This window comes from Paramormyrops kingsleyae, chromosome 6 (genome assembly GCF_048594095.1).
Source record: "Paramormyrops kingsleyae isolate MSU_618 chromosome 6, PKINGS_0.4, whole genome shotgun sequence".
NCBI classification, from domain to species: domain Eukaryota; kingdom Metazoa; phylum Chordata; class Actinopteri; order Osteoglossiformes; family Mormyridae; genus Paramormyrops; species Paramormyrops kingsleyae.
Window position 1 is genome coordinate 20,874,695 of NC_132802.1, and position 19,123 is coordinate 20,893,817.

General features: G+C 42.7%; 1 protein-coding gene across 1 annotated transcript; it reads right to left on the reverse strand.

Annotated features, from left to right (window-relative positions):
* Nucleotides 1-11,377: 11,377 nt before the first annotated feature.
* On the reverse strand, nucleotides 11,378-19,090 carry LOC111855144 (homeobox protein TGIF2-like). The gene is made up of 3 exons (XM_023833859.2): nucleotides 18,335-19,090; nucleotides 16,277-16,518; nucleotides 11,378-13,899 (listed from the first exon to the last, which is right to left on the reverse strand). Exons 1-3 carry the CDS (start codon nucleotides 18,351-18,353, stop codon nucleotides 13,186-13,188), a joined length of 975 nt encoding a protein of 324 aa, XP_023689627.1. The 5' UTR covers nucleotides 18,354-19,090; the 3' UTR covers nucleotides 11,378-13,185.
* Nucleotides 19,091-19,123: the final 33 nt, after the last annotated feature.

Below are 19,123 nucleotides of genomic sequence, written 5' to 3' on the forward strand. Positions count from 1 at the left end.
GCAAGCATAGCAAAACCAAATAACTAAAATCAGGATCAAGTACTTAAATACAGAGGGCTAACAAGGAAACACAGGACAGGTGAGAACAATCAACAAGGACCGGCACAAGAAAACGGGCAACAGGTGAAACTAATAGTTAAAACAAGGAACTCAGAATCTAGGAAACAGAATCCAGCACTAGGTAAATAACAAAGACAGGTGAAATACAATCAAGGGCACAAAGCAAAAAACCAAAACACAATGCAAACCACAAAACTCAGGAACTGAGGTTAGTAGCCACATGCTCAGCCCATAGCGCCTTGCAGCAATCTGGGGGGCTGGGGAAAAACATGAAGGACTTGGGCACAAGCAGAACTGGATGACCAGCAACGCCTGCTGGCCAAAAGGGGAGGAGACACGAATTTATAATGGTTCGTTCCAACATAAATGCTGACACTGGCAACTCTTGTGTCAAGTTCACATATCATCTGTGTTGACTGTTGTAGGGTTATGTTGACTATCTTAGATTTACGTAAATATAAATTTGTATTATGACACTTTTCATTCAAGTGAGTTGAAAGGTTATAAGATTGACTCTACACTTCACTATGTCAGAGTGACATAAAGTGACAATTTGTCATGTATAGCCAGCTGTAAAACAGAAAGTGAATGCTTTTTAAGTGTTACACGTGGCTACAGTGAACATGAACATAGAATCGCACCTCCAGAGACTGCTGGTTAGTATCTTATCTGTTGTTTTGTGCAGGCAGAGCTTTCACGCTCCTCCTGTGTCTGTGGTGGGTTTGTATCTTGTCTCTGGTTCTGTGCGTGCAGAGCTTCTTAGGTAACATCAAATATATGCATCAAAAGGATGCCCTGCAGAATCTCCTTACATGCAAACTGTGTGTAAGGTACAACACTGACTCGTGGTGAATGCTTTGGTACTATATGAAGTGATTTCATATATTTTCTTTTCTCTTAAGTGAGTTTAACTTTTAATGTCAGTTTGCAACATGTGCGTGAATACTGTGGAAAAATAATAGGACGCTTCTTTGTAAAATATATATATATTCAACCAACCTGGCTTGTTCCTCATTGACGAAGAGCTCCTTCCTTGTTTTATGGGACTTCAATCCTGCTCCTAGGAGCCCGTTACAAACTTGCCCCAGCAGTGCAAGTGTCCCACATTTGAATTCTGCTTCAAAGCTAAAATAGGTGAATAACTGTACACATATGTACTGTATATAACTAATCATTATTTATTCCATATTCACATGATTTTTGTGAGGTGTAATCTTGGTTACACACACACACACACACATACACACACACTTTGACACTCATTTACATGAGTTCTACATGAATGATTCATACTTATTTGGGTAACCTTTATGGGCTTCCCTTGTCAGAAACATTCTCTGCAAAGACCCATCAGACTCCCACGGTGTCCATAAACACACCATTGACAGCTTAATGATCTGTTGCCCAAATGTGTCACCTATATACTGTACAGTATGCCATGCGTTGCATATGGTGAAAAAAGAAGTAAATGAAGGATTCACTGTTTAATTTTACACAGTTACATTGAACTTCCTCTTCTCTTTACCCACAATGCTTCACGACTCCTATGTAACTAATGACTGACAGAAAGAGAGAAAGACAGACAGAATTGTGACTGAATGGCGTTTAGTTCAGGCAATGTTCATTTACAGGAAGGTAACTGCACTGAATAGGAACAAGAAGATAAATGAACATAAAATAACTGCATAATGAGGTACAGAAAGAATGAGGCTCAACCAGTTTCACAAAAACTGCACAAAACAACCACTTGTCAGTCATATGTTAATTTAAGAAAGGGGTTAATTTTTAAATGTCTTATTTCAATTAGGAAGACTCATCTAAATGTGTTTTTACATATAATTAACTGCAGATGAACGCTGTGACTGACACATCAGCAAAACAAGGGAAGTATTTACGACAGAATCATAACAGTCTGTCTCGTGTTTAGCATCCAGACCTATTTGTCACCATGGAAACCAGATGCACCCAGATTTATGATGTACAATTAGCTTTACATTTGCTATATAGCAAAAAAAAACTGACAAGATTTTTTAAATTATGTACACAAGTGTTACGGAAGCCTGTTACCCATGTAACAGTCTCTATGAATAGGTTTCTTAAAGTGCTAAGAAAAGATGCCTTCAGAAAGCATTCGCACCCGTTCCAGTTTTGTCACATTCTCTTGGGACATGGGAAACTGGTTTTCAACACAATCAATTTACACATGATGCAAAGAATTTTAAGAAGTGAGATTTTCATGTCCCATGTCCCATTTCAGCCAATGAATTCATACCATAGACAATTTCTCTCTGAATACATTTGTTTAATTTATAATGATTACCTGAACCTGGTCGTACTAATTGTGCCATATTTTTTTCCAATTTTCTTGATAGATCATAGCTTTCTCAGTATTCTTATGACTTGATCTTTACCACCTTTTTGGTGCATTTGTTTGGATCATTTGTTGATCAAATTTGTGGTCTTCATGACAATGTAAATAATGCAGTTTGCTGTTTCTGTTTTGAATCCTCACAGAATGAAAAAAATGGTTATGCTTGTGACTGAACAAGATGGACCCCATTTATGTTTTAGTGCACTTGCATGTGAAAATTTTGCTACCACAAATGGGTACATTTATTGTATAAGAGTGAGAGTCATGCAACACGGGAGATGATGTTAAACTGTCCATTGTGCCAATGGATGGTACACATGAGGTTTCCCTTGATGTTGAGAGGAATGGGAGCTGTATCTCAGACATAGGGAAGATGTAAATTTCGGGACACATTATCAGTAGTGTGCCTTTGAGTCATAGGGTGTTTCGGCCTTTCAACACTAGACACTCTCATCAAAGATGGCCGGCTACAGGGTGATCAGGCCTGAGCTTGTGTCCCGTGCCCAATCATGAAAATTGCCTTGTTGTTCGGCACAGCTCACCAGACTATGCAAGGCAGATATCCCTGAGTCAAGCCTCGAGCTGACCGCCTACCTTGTTCCCCTCCTCCTGGAGGGTTCTGACCTGGGTTCTCGAGTGGGTGGGGATTAGTGAGCGGGTCATGTTGATGTTCTATGAGCCCAGCAAGGGTCCTTCCGCTTGAACCATATCCACTGGCTGCTTCTTTCGGCCGCTTCAGAGATTGATTTAATTATCTGCCACATAGCCTGTCCATGTATACCAAGGTCTTTCAGCAGCCTAATGGTGGAAGAAGCCACAAAACCTCTGCATCCCACGTCTACCGGATAGACTTTCGCATTCCATCCTCGTTGTTTAGCATCTGATGCCAGTTCTGTGTAGCGCAGTTTCTTTCGCTCATAAGCCTCTTCAACTGAATTTTCCCACGGGACTGTGAGTTCTGTGAAGTAAACAGACTTCAGTGAAGGGGACCAGAGTACCAAGTCTGGCCTAAGGGTGGTGGTTGCAATCTCAGGTGTCTGGTTTGGTAAGACTGGACAGGTTGGGCTGGTTTGGTTGTTTTTTTGTCCCTCTCAGATGAATGTTGGTGCCGTGATGGAATTGGTTGCTCTCAGAGGCAGAGTGTTGATGGTTTTTCTCTTGCTCTCAAGAGCTGCTGCCAGCCACTTGAGGATCTGGTTGTGCCTCCAGGTGTAACGGCCTTGTGTTAGGCTGGTCTTACAACCGGTCAAGATATGTTTAAGTTGGGCAGAGGGCACAGGTTGGGTCTTCTCCATACCATTGGTGGAGGTGTTTTTGGAGATGGGAGCACATCATAAGTAGCCCTGATAATGAAGCTGATGTTGCTTGCCTCCATTTCCCAGAGCTCCCTCCAGCTGAGCTTTCTCCTCTCCAGACCTTCCCACCTCATCCATTGTCCCTGCTTGACGAGAGCAACAGCCTTTGCACATCATTCTGCCTCCTCCTGACGGCGCACCTCCTCAACCACCATTTTCCTCCTCTCTAATGTTGAGGCCTTAGGCCAAGTTGGTTTACTTGCCATAAGGCCAAATCCTCCTCTTCCCCGCTGGACATGCCCCACAATGTCATTTTGCCTCAGAGCTGATGTAGGAAGCTGCACCACGTCGGATGTCCATTTCCGTCCAGTTAACAGGAGCGGTGCAGGATTGCTGATGGTCTGATCTCTGGAGTCCTTCAGAGTCATGTGGAGTCTTATTTTAGAGCTCTTGTACTTTTCGCTGGTGATGGTTAGTTCAGGGACCCCTTTGCCATAGAGGCTGATGTTGGTTAGACAGCGTAGGACACTGAGCCATTTCTTCACGTATGAAGTTACGGTTCGTTCCACCTTCTCTCGTTGTTATTGGGACCTCGTAGATGTGGCCACATTACCCGAGGAAAAAGTCCGAACTGTAGGCACTAGAGCTTGAGCTTATCTGGCAGTAGGGTCTTGCTGATGTTTTCTAGACCGTTAGTGATGTCCTGCCTTAGTTGTTGCACTTGGTTTTTGTCCCTGAGACTTGCATCGTACCATCTGCCCAGACTTTTTATAGGTTGGTCAGACACCGTTGGGATTGGGTCATCACCGATGCAGAACTTTTAGCTCTCCCTTGACTATTGAGATGCTTCGTGACTTGTTCAGCTGAATTTTCATCCGGGCACACGTGATGTTGTCCTGCAGTTTTCCAAGTAAGGTTCCATAGCATACGGCCCTTCACTGCCAGGATGGGAAACAGTTTCTTCTCTCCGGCCATAAACTTCTGAATCAGAACTGAATCATAATATGTAGTCATACACCCCCCCCCCCCACACACACACACACAACCGCACAGGTTTGTAATTATATATTTGTGGGGACTCTCCATTCATTCCTATGGGGAAAACTCTAATCCTAACATGATGACCTTAACCCCTACCCAGCCCTAACTATAACCATACGTAAGCAAACAAAATGCAAGACTTTTGGGATTTTTCATTTCTTTGATTGCATTCACAGATGTTTGTGGGGACTTGAAACATGGTCCCCACAATGTAAAAAAAAAAACAGGTCTTTATCACATTGTGGGGAACATTTGGTCATTTAGTAATATAAACATCCACACAGATACACACACAAACTGTATATACCCTTTATTTATTATACACTGCACATTCTCTGTCCTGCTGCTGCTGTTTGCACATTTATTTATTGATATCTACCTCAATCTTGCATTTTTTGCGCACTTCTGCTGCTAGAATGCAGTGTCTCATACTGTATAATACTGTATTCATTCAAACTAGTACTGTTACTGCTTTTGTCGACTGCACTGTATTGCTGTTATTGTGTTTATCTTGCAATCTTTATCCCTCTTTGCCGCCCTTGCACTCTGTATCGCTCTCTCCTCCCTGCACCTGTGTAGTCTTGTGTTGTTCCTGTTTTTGTTCTTTGTGATGCATCATGATCCTGGAGGAACAATGCTTATTTTCACTGTGTACTATGTATATGGCTGAAATGGCGATTAACCTACTTCACTTGACTTAACATGGTTGTCTGAGGACATCTTCCCCCACTTATTCGACTGCACCACGTCATTCTGAATTCCTATAAATGAATCTGCCACTAGGTGTCACTTTAGTTACAACTTCCATGAATGAAAGCCTTTTATCGCAGTAATAGTGTTTTGATAGTTGTAAATGGACCATTTGAACACATCAAGAATGCAGACTTTAAACACATTTACCAATAATATACTCATATTCACCTGAACACAAGCCCTCCCAAAAAAAATTCAAGATCTTATCTCAGTATCACATTTGTTTATATCTTTTCTGCTTGATGGGTTTTTACGGGTTTTAAAGATCAAAAATTACACATCTCCAGAGCATACAATGTCACAAGCTTATTAAAGCCTCAAGTGATAATAGACACGCCCCACTTAAACCTGATAAAGTTGACACTCCTACATTGACTCTTGGATGCCATCTAGTGACATTTCAAAAATTATGCAAGTGAACACACTTTTCCTGTTGCTACTGCTTAAAGAATTGCCCTATTTATTTTGGAAATTCCGATGGACCCTACTACATTTACTTTACCTCATCTCTGTCAGCTACAATTTACCTGGATTCTATTCACATAAAATGGTTTAATCTGGAAAAAGTCCAATTAGTTAGAGAACATTACAGCAACAATTTTAACCTTTTTCTTACCCAGACAGTCACCTGGATAAATAGTGTCACGTAGTGTAATTTCTCTTATGACTATTTAAAGTAACAATCTGTTTAAATTACCACAACATAAACCTAACTTCTACATTTTGCTGACCCTGGTGGCACTTCTTGTTAAATCTCGTTGATGGGGGGTGAAAGGAACCATGCGGTCTGGATTACTGTACATTGTGCTTTGGTCTGGATCTGGACCAGAATCCTCCATTTCAGTAACCCTGATGAACATACTAAGGGAGTAAGAGACAAGGTGCAGGTTTTCTGTGCTGGACCTGGTGATTTACCCATATACATCTGCAGAGAAGTGTATGTAGTTTCCATTGTGCATGTGGCTCTGTGGAGAGTGGTGCAGTGGTTAGCACTGTTACCTCACACCTCTGGGACCAGGCCGTGAGTCTGACTTTGGATCAGGAGGGTGCCAGTTCAAATCCAGTGGCAGGCAGTGTGAATTCACCATTGGCTCCTTAAGCCCAAATGCTACTAGAATGCTGTCTGATCTGCTCTCTCTCATTTGTACATGGGACCGAGGTGCCGGTCAGCACTGTGGATATTCTTCAGTCGATTCAGAGTGTTCTTTGGTTGATCTTGGTTTCCAGACCATGCTGTAAAACAAGCAGAGAGTTCAGACTGGATACACAGCTGGTAAGAAGAATACAGACAGCCATGTGGCTGCCTGACCTTGAGAAGACATGCTTTTCAAGACCGCCAGACTCGCACATTGCAGAGATAACAAACATGCCATGAGTGAATTAGAATACACATTCTTACAGTGGTTCCCATAGAAATCCCATCCATCTGGTTGAGACGAAGGTGAAGACTCTTTGTTAGAATAAAAATAACATTGCTATTTTAATTTCTGTAGTACACCAGACTTTGTAAGGAGCTATGCACCTATGTTTATAATTACTTTTTACTAAATTACTTTATTTTCTCTAAATAAGATTTCCTTGTTGTAGTTCATAGAATAAATATCCAAAAATCCATTATGGGAGCATCAAGCCACAATTTAGACATTCCTTTCCCTTCTATGGGTAAATCCCTGAAGTGGGCAGACTGTGTGACATAGGAGCCTTGATACCTGATTAGCTGGAAGAGAAACGGGGGGTGGAGAGAAAAGCTAGAGCTCTAAACAAATGTATGGCTGGGGGGGGGGGGGGGCGCGACTGCCTTGGTAGCGAGAACAGAAGTGGAGAGTCGCAGAACTCGTCTCCCTCCTGAGAACTACAGTAAGAAAACGGATTTCTCACTTTATGTGCTTGGCAGAGGATCCCCCTTCATACTTGTACCCCTCATGTCCTGTGAGTGATCAAAATGAAGGAAATGCTAACCTGTGATAATGGGATAGTGAGGGCAGAATGGGCAGGTGGGCTTCACCCTGTGTGGATCGAGTACCACCAGAAATACATCGATATGGCAGATAACCAGCCAGTGATACCAGGAGGACACAGTATTCACGAACTATCAGTATTGGAATGAAAGAACAGAGGTAAGAGTTAAATAAAACAATGTGAAATAATCATTATACTGTATATTGTGTATCATGAGAGCAATGAAATTGCAGCATATGTGAATATAAATATTCAGAAAAAAATTTGCTAACTTACTGGTTTCGTGACAAAAGTCCATTGACAAGTAGTGTTTCGCATATCTGCCGATATTTTCCACACAGATGTTTTCTTTTTAAGTGTGAATTTAAACCAACTCATTCAGTTCTGTTCTTTCCATTTCGCTATGAATTGTATATCTATCTCCCAAAAGGATACTAAACACAAATGTTTGGCATTTCATATCAATGCAAACTAAGAATTAAAAAGCACATAATGAGACTGCTTGTCAATAAACCTTTAAAATCAGAACAGCTCTTTTTTAGAGCTGTAATCTAGGTTTCCATTTATTAGTACTTAAAATGAATGTTGTACTAAAAATTACTGGTTGTATCTAATGAGTGTGCATGTGTATATACACACACACCCACACATACATATGCCAAAAGACAAACAACAGGCCAAAAGAATACTTTGGTAGAGCTACTGAAACTCAAAGATTAGACAGGGGTCTGTGCTCCAGAAGGAAATGGATCATTTTCTGCTTCCTCACTCATATCAGACCTGAGAGATTAATCAGTTTTCTCTCGATATTCAGTGGAAACCATGGGTCCTGTTGTTGAAATACACTGCATGTAGAGATTGTGGTTCAGAAAACGCAAACAAATATAAGATAGGAGATTTGATATTTCATAATTTCTAAGAGACAGAATAATAAAGCAACCATCCAATACACTCTTGTACTATTCGACTTAACCTCTAGCAAACCTTGTTTGACTCATCAGTACCTAAGTTATTCAACTAATTTAGCTAATTCATTAAGTGAGCTGGTGGTGAAATTTAACAAATACATGGTATGGTTGGGGTGCCCCTGAGGAGAGGTTGTATTTCTTTTTGGTGAAAAGAAGAAATTCATATTAGTTTTTATTGTGTTAATAATTAATTGCATATTCTGATGTTAAAATATGTTTTTTACATGAACAATTGTTCACTTACTGCCCATATAAGTAGCTTTAAATATTTTCTTTGACTGCCAAAGACTTTTGCACGGTACTGTACATTACATGTGTACTGAGTGTCCATATACCAGAGGTGGCAATTTCAGGTCCAGAAAGTAAAAATCCAGACCAAGATTTTGTTTCAACCAACCAGTTGAGTACTCTGTGACTTTTTATGCTCAACTGGTTGGTAGAAAGTAAATCATGGTCTGGATTTTTACTTTCTGGACCTGAAATTGCCACCTTTGCCATATACACAGACAAAACGATTTATGCTATACTGACTTTCAAAATACAAGCTAATTTACTCGAGTTTCTATGTACTGTAAGGAAAGAAAAACTGGGGTTGTAATTTCATTGAAAATGTTTTTCAGAAATTAATCACATTTCATGACCAGTTAAAATGCGAAATATGCTGCGACAAAGTCAATCATAAAGGAGACATGAGCTCAGCTCTGGGAAATTCTCTGCCTTGCGCCTGTAGCTTTTGGGACAGGCTGTGGCCCCGCATAGGACAAGTGGGTATAGTGGGTGTAGAATATACTTCTATGCCCACTTGTCCACAAGGACAAGTGGGTATAGAAGACTGAATAAGGCCCTCATTAACCATTGAACACTTTGCCTGAATTGTTGGATGTTTCAGACAAGAATGTGGTCTCAAGGTGGTAGAAGAGGGGCCAAAACACGGTGCATCCTGCTGGATTTTGTACTAGCTTTACCATATCAGGTATCTTTGGTGAAGACTTTGGCCAATAGAAAGCAAGCCTATTCTTTCATGTAGGTTAGCTTGCTGGATTTGTCTCATTGCCCTGCAGTAATTATTCTCAAATCAAATCAATTCTCCATCAATGTCATTACTGAACAAGGAATTATGGGAGATTGATGATAGTAGTACTCAGTAATTCCAAATTGGCTGAAAACGTTTTTTTTTTCTTTTTTCAAGAGTAGTTCAGGCCACTAGACTGTCAGTTGGTGGATAGTTGTGGGATTAGAAGTTTGACTGCGCTCTAAGAACCCGCCTGATGAGTACCTGAAAACTTCACCATTAGCCCATGAGGTAGAAATTCTCAACGCCTTTGCATACTTTGATGAGAAGGGCACTGGCATAATGGGGGTGAAATGCTGCCAAACACACTTTCAAACAAACTCTATGCAGTGTACCCAATTCCAGCTGATGAATATTTTATTATTCTGTGACAGTTTTTTGGATGGAATATTTGAAGAGATCATCAGCTGATTAAAGTTTTACTATTGTAGCAGAATCAAAGCCTTATAACAAAAAAAAAATGACTGGAGGAGACTGAATTGAAGCACAGTCAGAGTAAATAAATGGATAGAGAGGAAGCATGTGAAGCAGCTCTACTGACTTACAGGGTGAACCAAAGAACATCAGCATATTTGGTTCACAAGAAGGTCTTACATGACACCTGCGGGAGCTGCTCATCACCATGGTGATGCCTTCACCAACAAGGAGGTGGACGAGCTGTTCCGTGAAGTGCCCATCAACTACACAGATTTCAAGCATTGCACCAAGGACAGAGATAGCATTTCAGGACTGCTTTCTGCTTCACAGCTAGTGCCGACTTCCTTTCCACGCGACGGCCATCATAGACAAAGCAGATGTTCAACACTGGACACTGCGGATGTTCTCAAAGTCATCAGCCCATTGACCCACCTGAGATTTGAACCAATTACAAGGCTGCATCGCTACCACACATTTATTCTATCCACAGTCATACTATTGTATCCTGTATATAATTTGATTTCCTTTAAGATTAAGATATTTTTAAATGACACAGGATGTTGCAAAATTGCAAGGACCCCCCCACCCCACCCCCAGTGACGCAAGCTCCTTTTTAAAGGTTATAAAGCCAAAGTCAGAAACAAAAAAAAAAGAATTGTGACAAAGCCTCTGACCCATTAAATGTTAGATGCACCATTTACCTTTCTTAAATATTCATAAGGTGTACCGTATGAACTTTTATAGCCTTATCATAAAAAAGAAATTACACACTGGACACTCTGAGCGAGACAGATGTGCAAGCCCAGACACCTTGTGGGCTCTCCACGTTTCTGTGGGCCCCAGTGCGGACGCACTGCCTGCAATTACCCCACACTGCCTGCAATTACACCACACTGCCTTCTATTACGCCAGTGCCCTGACAGCTGTTTACACCAATAGACTGAATGCTAATTGCCGGTCACCAGTTCCTGTCCTGTTGCTGTACTCCCCAACTCACCACTGCCTGAGACATATGCTTTAAGGACCAAAGGAAACCACAGCTTCAAAGAGATGTTAAGCCTCATTCTACCTTCATCCCATAGACTGTAGTTTATAAATGTGTACTTGAAAAAAACAAATAGAATCCATCCAAACTTTTTAACCTTGATCAATTGTTGCTGCAGTTTGTATGCTTTGAAAAAATTACAGCCAATCCAGGCACTTCTCTAACAAACTACCTTAAAACACAGCAATGGGCAGCAGTGTGACAGTGGCTTAGCTCACCAGCTGCTCACCATTGTTTGAAAGTGAAACAGCAGCTGACCACCACCAAGTCACCAGGGTAAAGTCACCATTCTACAATCACTAACCATCAAAAACACTCGGAAAAGCTTCATGAATACAGAGAACAACTTTCTGAATCAGACATCAAATAAAAGCACTGAACAAAGATTGTATGAAGAAAAAAAAAAAACTTTTATTCTCTGAAATACAAAAGACATTTAAAGTTAAGGCTACAAATGAATGGTTTTAATCTGTTTTGTCCCATATATATTGCACAGACTATCCAACTGTATATGTGAATAAAGTATGTCTTCGAGTAAGCCCAGGGTAAGGCACAACTGCCAATTCATAACAAAAGCACCATCTTTTAATCGCGTTTTTGCAAAAAAAAAAAAAAAAAAAAAAAAAAAAAAAGTGTACACGTGAAATTTGTGCCAGCGTGCGTGTCATTCACTGGGAAGCTCACAGATGGCTGAAGGTCACACTGGAAGCTTTCTTTCATCACAGCATGTGGCACACAGACTCCTCCATCCCCTCTTCACAGTTCATTGCAAAATACATGCAGTTATATGCAACAAAAATGCACCTTTCATATAAATAAGTCCACAACTTATGTCTTGTTCCATCAGCCAGTTGTTTTTAGTAACAAACCACATCCTTGGTTTTTCAACGTGTCAATTTTCGACAATGAAAGATGAATAAACTTGGCATGGTGTACTACTAAAGATCTTTCTAAAACAAATCTGATACATTATCACAATCCTCCAGTACTTCTTTATCGTTGCATTTGCTTCGTTTGGTGCCATTTTCCATTAACCAGAGGAGGTTTATGGATGTTTCCAGTAAAGCGGCCTGCATGTGTGCCGAACATCACAAAACAACCATGAGGGAAACGGGGGCTACTCCAGACGTGTAGCACTTAAGGAAAGGCAGAGCAGCAATAGTTGGTGCCAACAGAAGCAGCGGATTTGCTCTCATGCAGATGCATTTCCACATTCTGTACGGTCCTAAAATCAGAAAAATGAGCCAAGCTTTCTAATAACGGACCAGGCAACTGGCTGCCTTTTAATAATGTAGCTGGACCCCACATTATTTAAAAAAATAATAATAATAATAATAATAATAGGTAACATAAGTGAATGATAGGGTTCGACAGAATCAGATACAAGAGAAAACTGAGGTGACAATGTCAAGAGACTGACAGAAAAACTTTTTTGGCGCAAACCAAAGTCACGTGACACTGAGGTACACGTTGTACAGAAAAAGACCGCAAGCGACTGAAGTGACCAGAATGTACTGGACACAGTATAAAATGGCTCAATTTCATTTTCAGAAGCACCACTAAGGAGCATGAATATCCAAACCTGGCACTGAGAAAACCACGGATTTTTTTAAAGTGCATATGAAAACGACACAGAAGCTCATGGGTTGCTCCTGTGATTGCGAGGAAAGAACATTTTTGCCAGTGAAGTGGGAGGTAAATATCTGAGGAATCCATCCAAAAGAGACAAAAACACTACATTCTAATCTGTGGCACATTTGTGATATTACTGAATTATTTTGCCATTCTGTCACACTCTAGTGTTGGAGGCAGAGCACAGCTTCATCCTGGTAACCCTCCCACCCTCACAGAAAAAGGAAAAAAAAAAAACCCCCACACACCTTTCAGCATCTACTTTACAAAATTCACACCCTTCACACTTCAGTTAGAACATTTCCAGAATGCGGTTTTACAGTGTCAAAAATAGTCCCTTTCCTGTCAAATAACCTTAAAAAAAAGTAAATTGTGATAAAATGTTCCAGAGCACCTGTAAACACACCAAACGCACCACCCATTTCAGCTGTGGGATGGGGGGGGCAGAGTTTGTCCGTTTCTCACCAAAAGCGGGAGATATCAATCCCGTTGGTCCAGCCAGTTCTGACCCCATGAGACAGAGCTGAAAAGTCTGGGGGAAAAGGTGCAAGAAGTAAAGGGAAAAGTTGGGCCTAGTTGACAGCCTCCTGCACAGGAAGGAGGGTGTGAGTGGAGCCCCACGCACAAGCCATGGAGCCGGCCGGGGCCGGCGGCCGGGGCTCCCCGCACATCACACTCCATGCCGGAGGCTCGTAAACACCCTCCACTCCTGGAATAGCCAGCTGGGGCCCAGGGGCCGGGCTCTCGCTCTGCTTCCCCAGTGAGCTACCAGTTCCTTCGGCAGTGGTGGCAGCGGTGATGGGGCCCGTACTGGCGGCCCCTTCTCTCTGCTGAAGCTCGAGCTCTGCTGCTCTTTGAAGAGCGGCGTCCACCAACAAGCGGAGGTCACTGAAGTCCTGTGGGCGGGGCTCGGGCGGCGTGGGTGGTGGGGTGTTGAAGAGCCCACCCCCCAACACCGGGCTCACCCGGGCCTCCACAGAAGTGCCGCCAGTCAGGTGTCCCTGCGTGTCCGATTGCACTGGTGCAGTGAGACTGGCCCCCGCTAAGATGGCCGCGGCCGTACTGCCCAGCAGGCCGAGGTCCAGTGCAGGGGCCGGTCGGATCACGGAGGGCCGCAGCAGGGGGAGCGAAGGGGGTGTCTCTTCTGGGGACTGGGGCACCACGGACGCTCTCGCTTCGGCCTTCCCCGTCCGTCTGGAGATGGTGAACTGGTTGGGATCTTTACCATCCTTTCGCAGCATGTCCGGGAGCAACCGCCTCCTGGCATTTATAAACCAGTTACAGATCTGAAGATGGAGATTAAATTATTAGATATGGGGGAGACCCAGTTCCGGACAAAACATTCATCGCTCATTCTTTGATGTTTCCATTTCGAAACCAAATCAGGGAGAAACAAAATCAGCAGCATTTGTTGGTTCCTTTTTTAAAATCAGAACTGGAGAAGGAAAAACGGGAAAAGAACTCCGGCTTCATAACTTGGATTTCTGTATTAAAACCAAATGGGACTAAAGATCGGTTCATTTCGGTTTTTGTGACATTCACAGTAAATTCAGGGGATGCCGGACAATATAGTATAAAACAAATACTGTGCCAGTCAAAAGTTTGGAGAAACCTACTCATAGATAAGTTTATTTGTGCTATTCTCTACATTTTATGATAATTGTAAAGACAACACAACTATAAAATAACATAACCTGCTGGAAAAAAAACAGCTGAGACCAGAATAATGCATGTGATTACACAGCATCTCTTCTGTTTTGGTGCTGGTGGTCCAGCATCATTAAGGGAACATTGCTGGTGGACAAGCTTCACATGCAGGTAGACCAGCGCAGTCATGCTGGTCCACCAGCCACACTGGCACCAAACCAGCACCAAGCTATGCTGCTCAATCTGCTGGCCAGACTTCATAATGAAATATAAACATGTTGCGGCTCTTATGAATAAAATATAAATAAGCCAGTAACCCCGATTCGTAGTGCAGGCCCCTCGTCAGTGCCACTCTGTTGCTGGTCTATGCTGGTTAGTGCTGGTGTAGCAGGGGGACCAATATGGCTGCGCTGGTCTACCTGCATGTGAAGCTCGTCCACCAGCAATGTTTCCTTAATGATGCTGGACCACCAACACCAAAACACAGGATGCTGGTAACTATGCTTGTCTATGCTGTTTTTTCAGCAGGGATATTTCATTTTATAGTCTTGATGTCTTTATAATTATCCTACAATGTAGAGGACAGCGCAAATAAAGCTTTCTATGGGTAGGTGTTCCCATACTTTTGGCTGGCACTGTATAATATTAAAATAATGTTTTTTGTGTTCTTGTCTGGCGTCCCCCGGATTTCCTGTGAATATCACAAAAACAAAACAAAAAATGATTTTATAGTTTGTGTTTGGTTTTAAAACAGAAAAACAAAACATGACATTTTTTCCCCCCTTTTCCTGTTTTTCTTTTTCCCGTTCTGATTTTAAAATGGGGGAAAAAAAAGATGCTGCCGTTCATTTCAAGATAAAACATACTAACACTGTTGCAAGAAGTGAACAAACCAGGTGCAAGGAAAAAGAATAGTGTGTGTGTGTGTGTGTGTGTGTGAAAAAAGTGTGTGTCAATGTCTAGGAGGGGGCAATCATCTTTAGGAACTTAGATCAAGATGGGAGGTCTTTAGAAATGTTTCAGCTTGAATAACATGACCCTAATCAGACCAAAAGACTGGTTAGTTTTTAACTCTGGTTCTTCTGCTACCCAAGTGTCACATTACACAATGTATAGGTGGTGTCTTTTTACCCCCCACCCCCGAGAAGAAATACACATGGCAGCAATTTTGTTTTGAGTACGACACACACACACACACACACACACTTCCTTTGCTATTGCTAGACCACAATCACAGCAAGTGTCTTGGCATCTCAGGCCACTAACAGCTATGCAGGACGCTGGCTGATGCTTACAGTTCAGCAGCGAAGAACTTTTAAACTCCTTCAGTTCTCTGAACCATGGGCCTGGTTTTAGGTCCAAATACCATTAATCAAACTCCACCTGGGAGGCATCCTATCAATTTCTGATCAAGATAAGTCGCCAATATAAGAGCACGGCCAAAGACATAGCTGGAAATAGATCCGACTTAGAATTCGTTGTGGGTTTGACCCCTGACATACATTTTGATTGAAATATAAAATTGACCACAGACACGGCATTTAAAACACAGCCTACATTGTTCTCCATTTCGCAATCAAAACATTTCGCCATGGATACGTTTGTCTGTATGGACAGGCTGATAATTCTTGCTCCAACTGAAAAACTGAAACAGAAGTACCCATGATTAAAATGTGACAAATTCAATCAAACTATACTATATTTAGCCTCAAAGTTTGAGCTGCTAAAATTAGATTGACCCAGTGGGGAACAAAGAAATAGGGGGGAAAAAAAGAAAAAAACACTGGATATTTACTTAAGTAATCCAATATATATATAGGTGAAAAATGTCATTTTTGTTGTGGATATTTCATAAAAACAAAACACTGGCATTGGCTTCCATGATGTTGTGAAAACACAAGAGTTCCTTTTACAAACAAGACTCCCTGCTTTGAAATCAAATGAGCAGCAGAAGAGAGAGCGGTACAGAGAGAGTCCAGAGCAGAGCGGCACCCAGGGCTGACCCAAGCTGCGTACCTGTAGCACCGAGAGGCTCGTCTGCCCGGACAGGCTGAGCTTCTCCTGCTCAGACGGGTAGGCGTTGAAGCGGTGTTCGTACAGCCAGCTTCGCAGCACCTGCACGGCCTCCTTCGGGAGGTTGCCCCGACGCCTGCGTTTCGCAGATCGATGCGACAGGTCCAGGGGGGAGCTGCAGCTGCCGGTGTCGTCCTCGCAGGTGTCGCTGTCTGACACCACGGAGGAGTCAGCGTCGTCCAGGGCTGAAACACACACTGATCAGCAACACCTTCCCACCACTGAACTCCATAAATTCATTATGGAATTTATCAAGAGATACTTTACAAATATTTTGGAGGGGGGGGGGGGGGCAGGATGGTGACAATTGCATTTACAAGCATAAAAGAAAAAAAAAACTAACTATCACATGGCATATCAACCCCGCCCCCAAAAAAAAAACTAATAAAACCCTCAGCTCCCGAAATATGGCTTTTGGGGGAAAAAAATTGAGGCAGAAATAGCAGCAAATGTAGCATCTTGCATCATTCGCCTTTGGGTGTCCAAGCCACTTAAAATCGTCAGGAAAACCCAATGGCAGCCTTTACGACCCCGGCGATATACTGTTACACCTTTTACTTTCTTGCGAACAATGGTAACTGGAAAAGGCCTCCAACAATATAATGTCGGGATTTAATAAAACTTGCACTAGCAGTTGTACAAATAGCCATACATACCCAAGGCCAAAACGGAACCTTATAAAAAATGTGCTGTTCTGCTGAGATAAACCGCCAGTGGGCGGCTGATATGAAGGCATTTAAACGTGCACGCCAAGCCATGACTGCACGAGCTCGCGGTTCATTGTACAGATGGGACTGTGACCCCCCCTCCCCCGTGAAATCCGAGCTGGCGATCGGGCCGGGATGAGGGATCCATCAGCGCCGCCCTGACTCGCGCACAATGCGCATCGGCGGCTCGAGGCGGCGGGGGATCCGTGCACGTTCCGCACGGCCGCGCTCGCTTCCGCTCCCCGGGCCCTCGAGGGCAGGTAAAAGCCCACGCAGGGCAATTTCTCACCCCACCCCCATAATACAGCTAATAGCGTGGATGTTTTGAGTTGGCGAGCGGAAAACAACTCAAGAAAGCGCAGATATTGACTCGACTGCGTCAAAACTGCTGGGCACTAAAAATAGCCACAGAACAACTGAATTAGCTCAACCGTCAGAAACATCAATGCAGAGTGACAGAAAATTAAAATAACTCGTTATATAGGTTAACGACAATGGGGAGGGAAAAACTGCCTGGGAAAATAGTGCAATTCCTTTAAAACGAAGATAATATACCTTAGGGGGGCAACCCCCTTCCCAGTTCAGACTCCAATATGAGTACCGTAAAAATGCATCACTAGTTGCCCACAGAGCACACACAGCTTTATTACAAAAATATCTATTTAAAAACCGTGTCGAAATGATGCTCATAGAAAACTGCGCACCTCAACCTCGAAAAATAGTGAAAACAAAAACAACTCGTGTTACCAATAAGTAATACGGGCAACTTCTGTTAAAAAAAATGACACAAAACAACGAACATTTAACAGGTGGACGCGTCCCATTTCGGAAAAATATCTGGCTGGCTTTATGTGGAGACGAAAAAAAAGTTTAAGCAGAAGCCACTTGGACTCCATAGTTTGTTGGGGGTAGATCGGGTGGAATTCTAACCCCCCCTCCGGACGATCAGCGTCAGTGGTCTCGCTGTTTCAAGGCTAAAGCTATACAAAGGAAATCAGTGCAACTAGCAGGAATTTATTACATGAACGATAAAGCAGAGAACCAAATGTGCAATTCCTACACCGCTACTTCAGCCCCCACCCCGAAAACTCCTCGGCCGCTCCGCCAGATGGACACCATGCTTGCTTCCCAAATAACTGTCCCTCCAAATTCAAACACAAACACACGCTGCATTTGCTCGCCACAAAAAGCCGCATTCCTGTTAAACCCAATAGTGGGCCGTTAAGTTCACGGAGATCGCGATTTAACGTGCGAACACCGGGCATCGCGAATGCATTGAAAGAAATAAACCCACCTTTCTTGAAACGTTTCATTCTTTGTGATGGCCGAAGGGTTGTTTGCTAGCTGGCTGAATGTTTGAAGTTTCTTGCACAAAATTCGTGCTCCTCAGACCGGATGGTTCCTTAAGCTCACAGGGTATCCCACGCGACGTTTTCGCTATTTTCAAGTCCCAAATTATCTTTCCTTTAAATTTGTTTTGAGGAGAACGCCCTTTTCTACCAACTTGTAAAAACAAAACCACGCTTTGTCAATCACGGCAAGCCTTTTCCACCATCAGATCACTACCTGCAGGCTGCAGCACCATCTCTTGCCTCAGTTTACCAATCTGACAGCCAGGCCAGGGCCAGACAAACCCCTCCCCCACTGCCTGCGCGGGCCAATCACAGCATCGCATGCTTCTCCACAACCCGTGCTGCTATCGAGTGACAGACAATCAAATCACTTAATTTATACGCCAGGAAGTGCCAGATTCACTGGAGCCGAGGCAGTGCAGTTAGTTTAGGTGACTCATGGACTGTGCACAGTGAAGATGTGATGTCTGATGTGATGGTGGCAGTGGCAGTTACAGATCTCTAATAGAGTAGTGCAGAGTTCAAGTAGTTAAGGATCTGTCTCTCTGTCTGGAAAGTTATGGTTTAAAGTCCTGTAACTGGCAGACTGTTTATATGTGTTGAGCCCTTAACTCCAGCTGCTCCAGGAGTTGATTAATCTGCATGTATGTATATATTTGTGACTTTCTTTGAAAGCAAGATGGGATAAGTGAACAATGCCAAATTTCCACATAGGAATGGAAAAAGTACTC

Excerpts from the sequence above, each read along its gene's own strand:
- LOC111855144 (XM_023833859.2), bottom strand. Across the intron at positions 13,900-16,276 it reads CGAGCCTCTCGGTGCTACAG|ATCTGTAACTGGTTTATAAA; the intron begins GTACGCAGCTTG and ends CTCCATCTTCAG.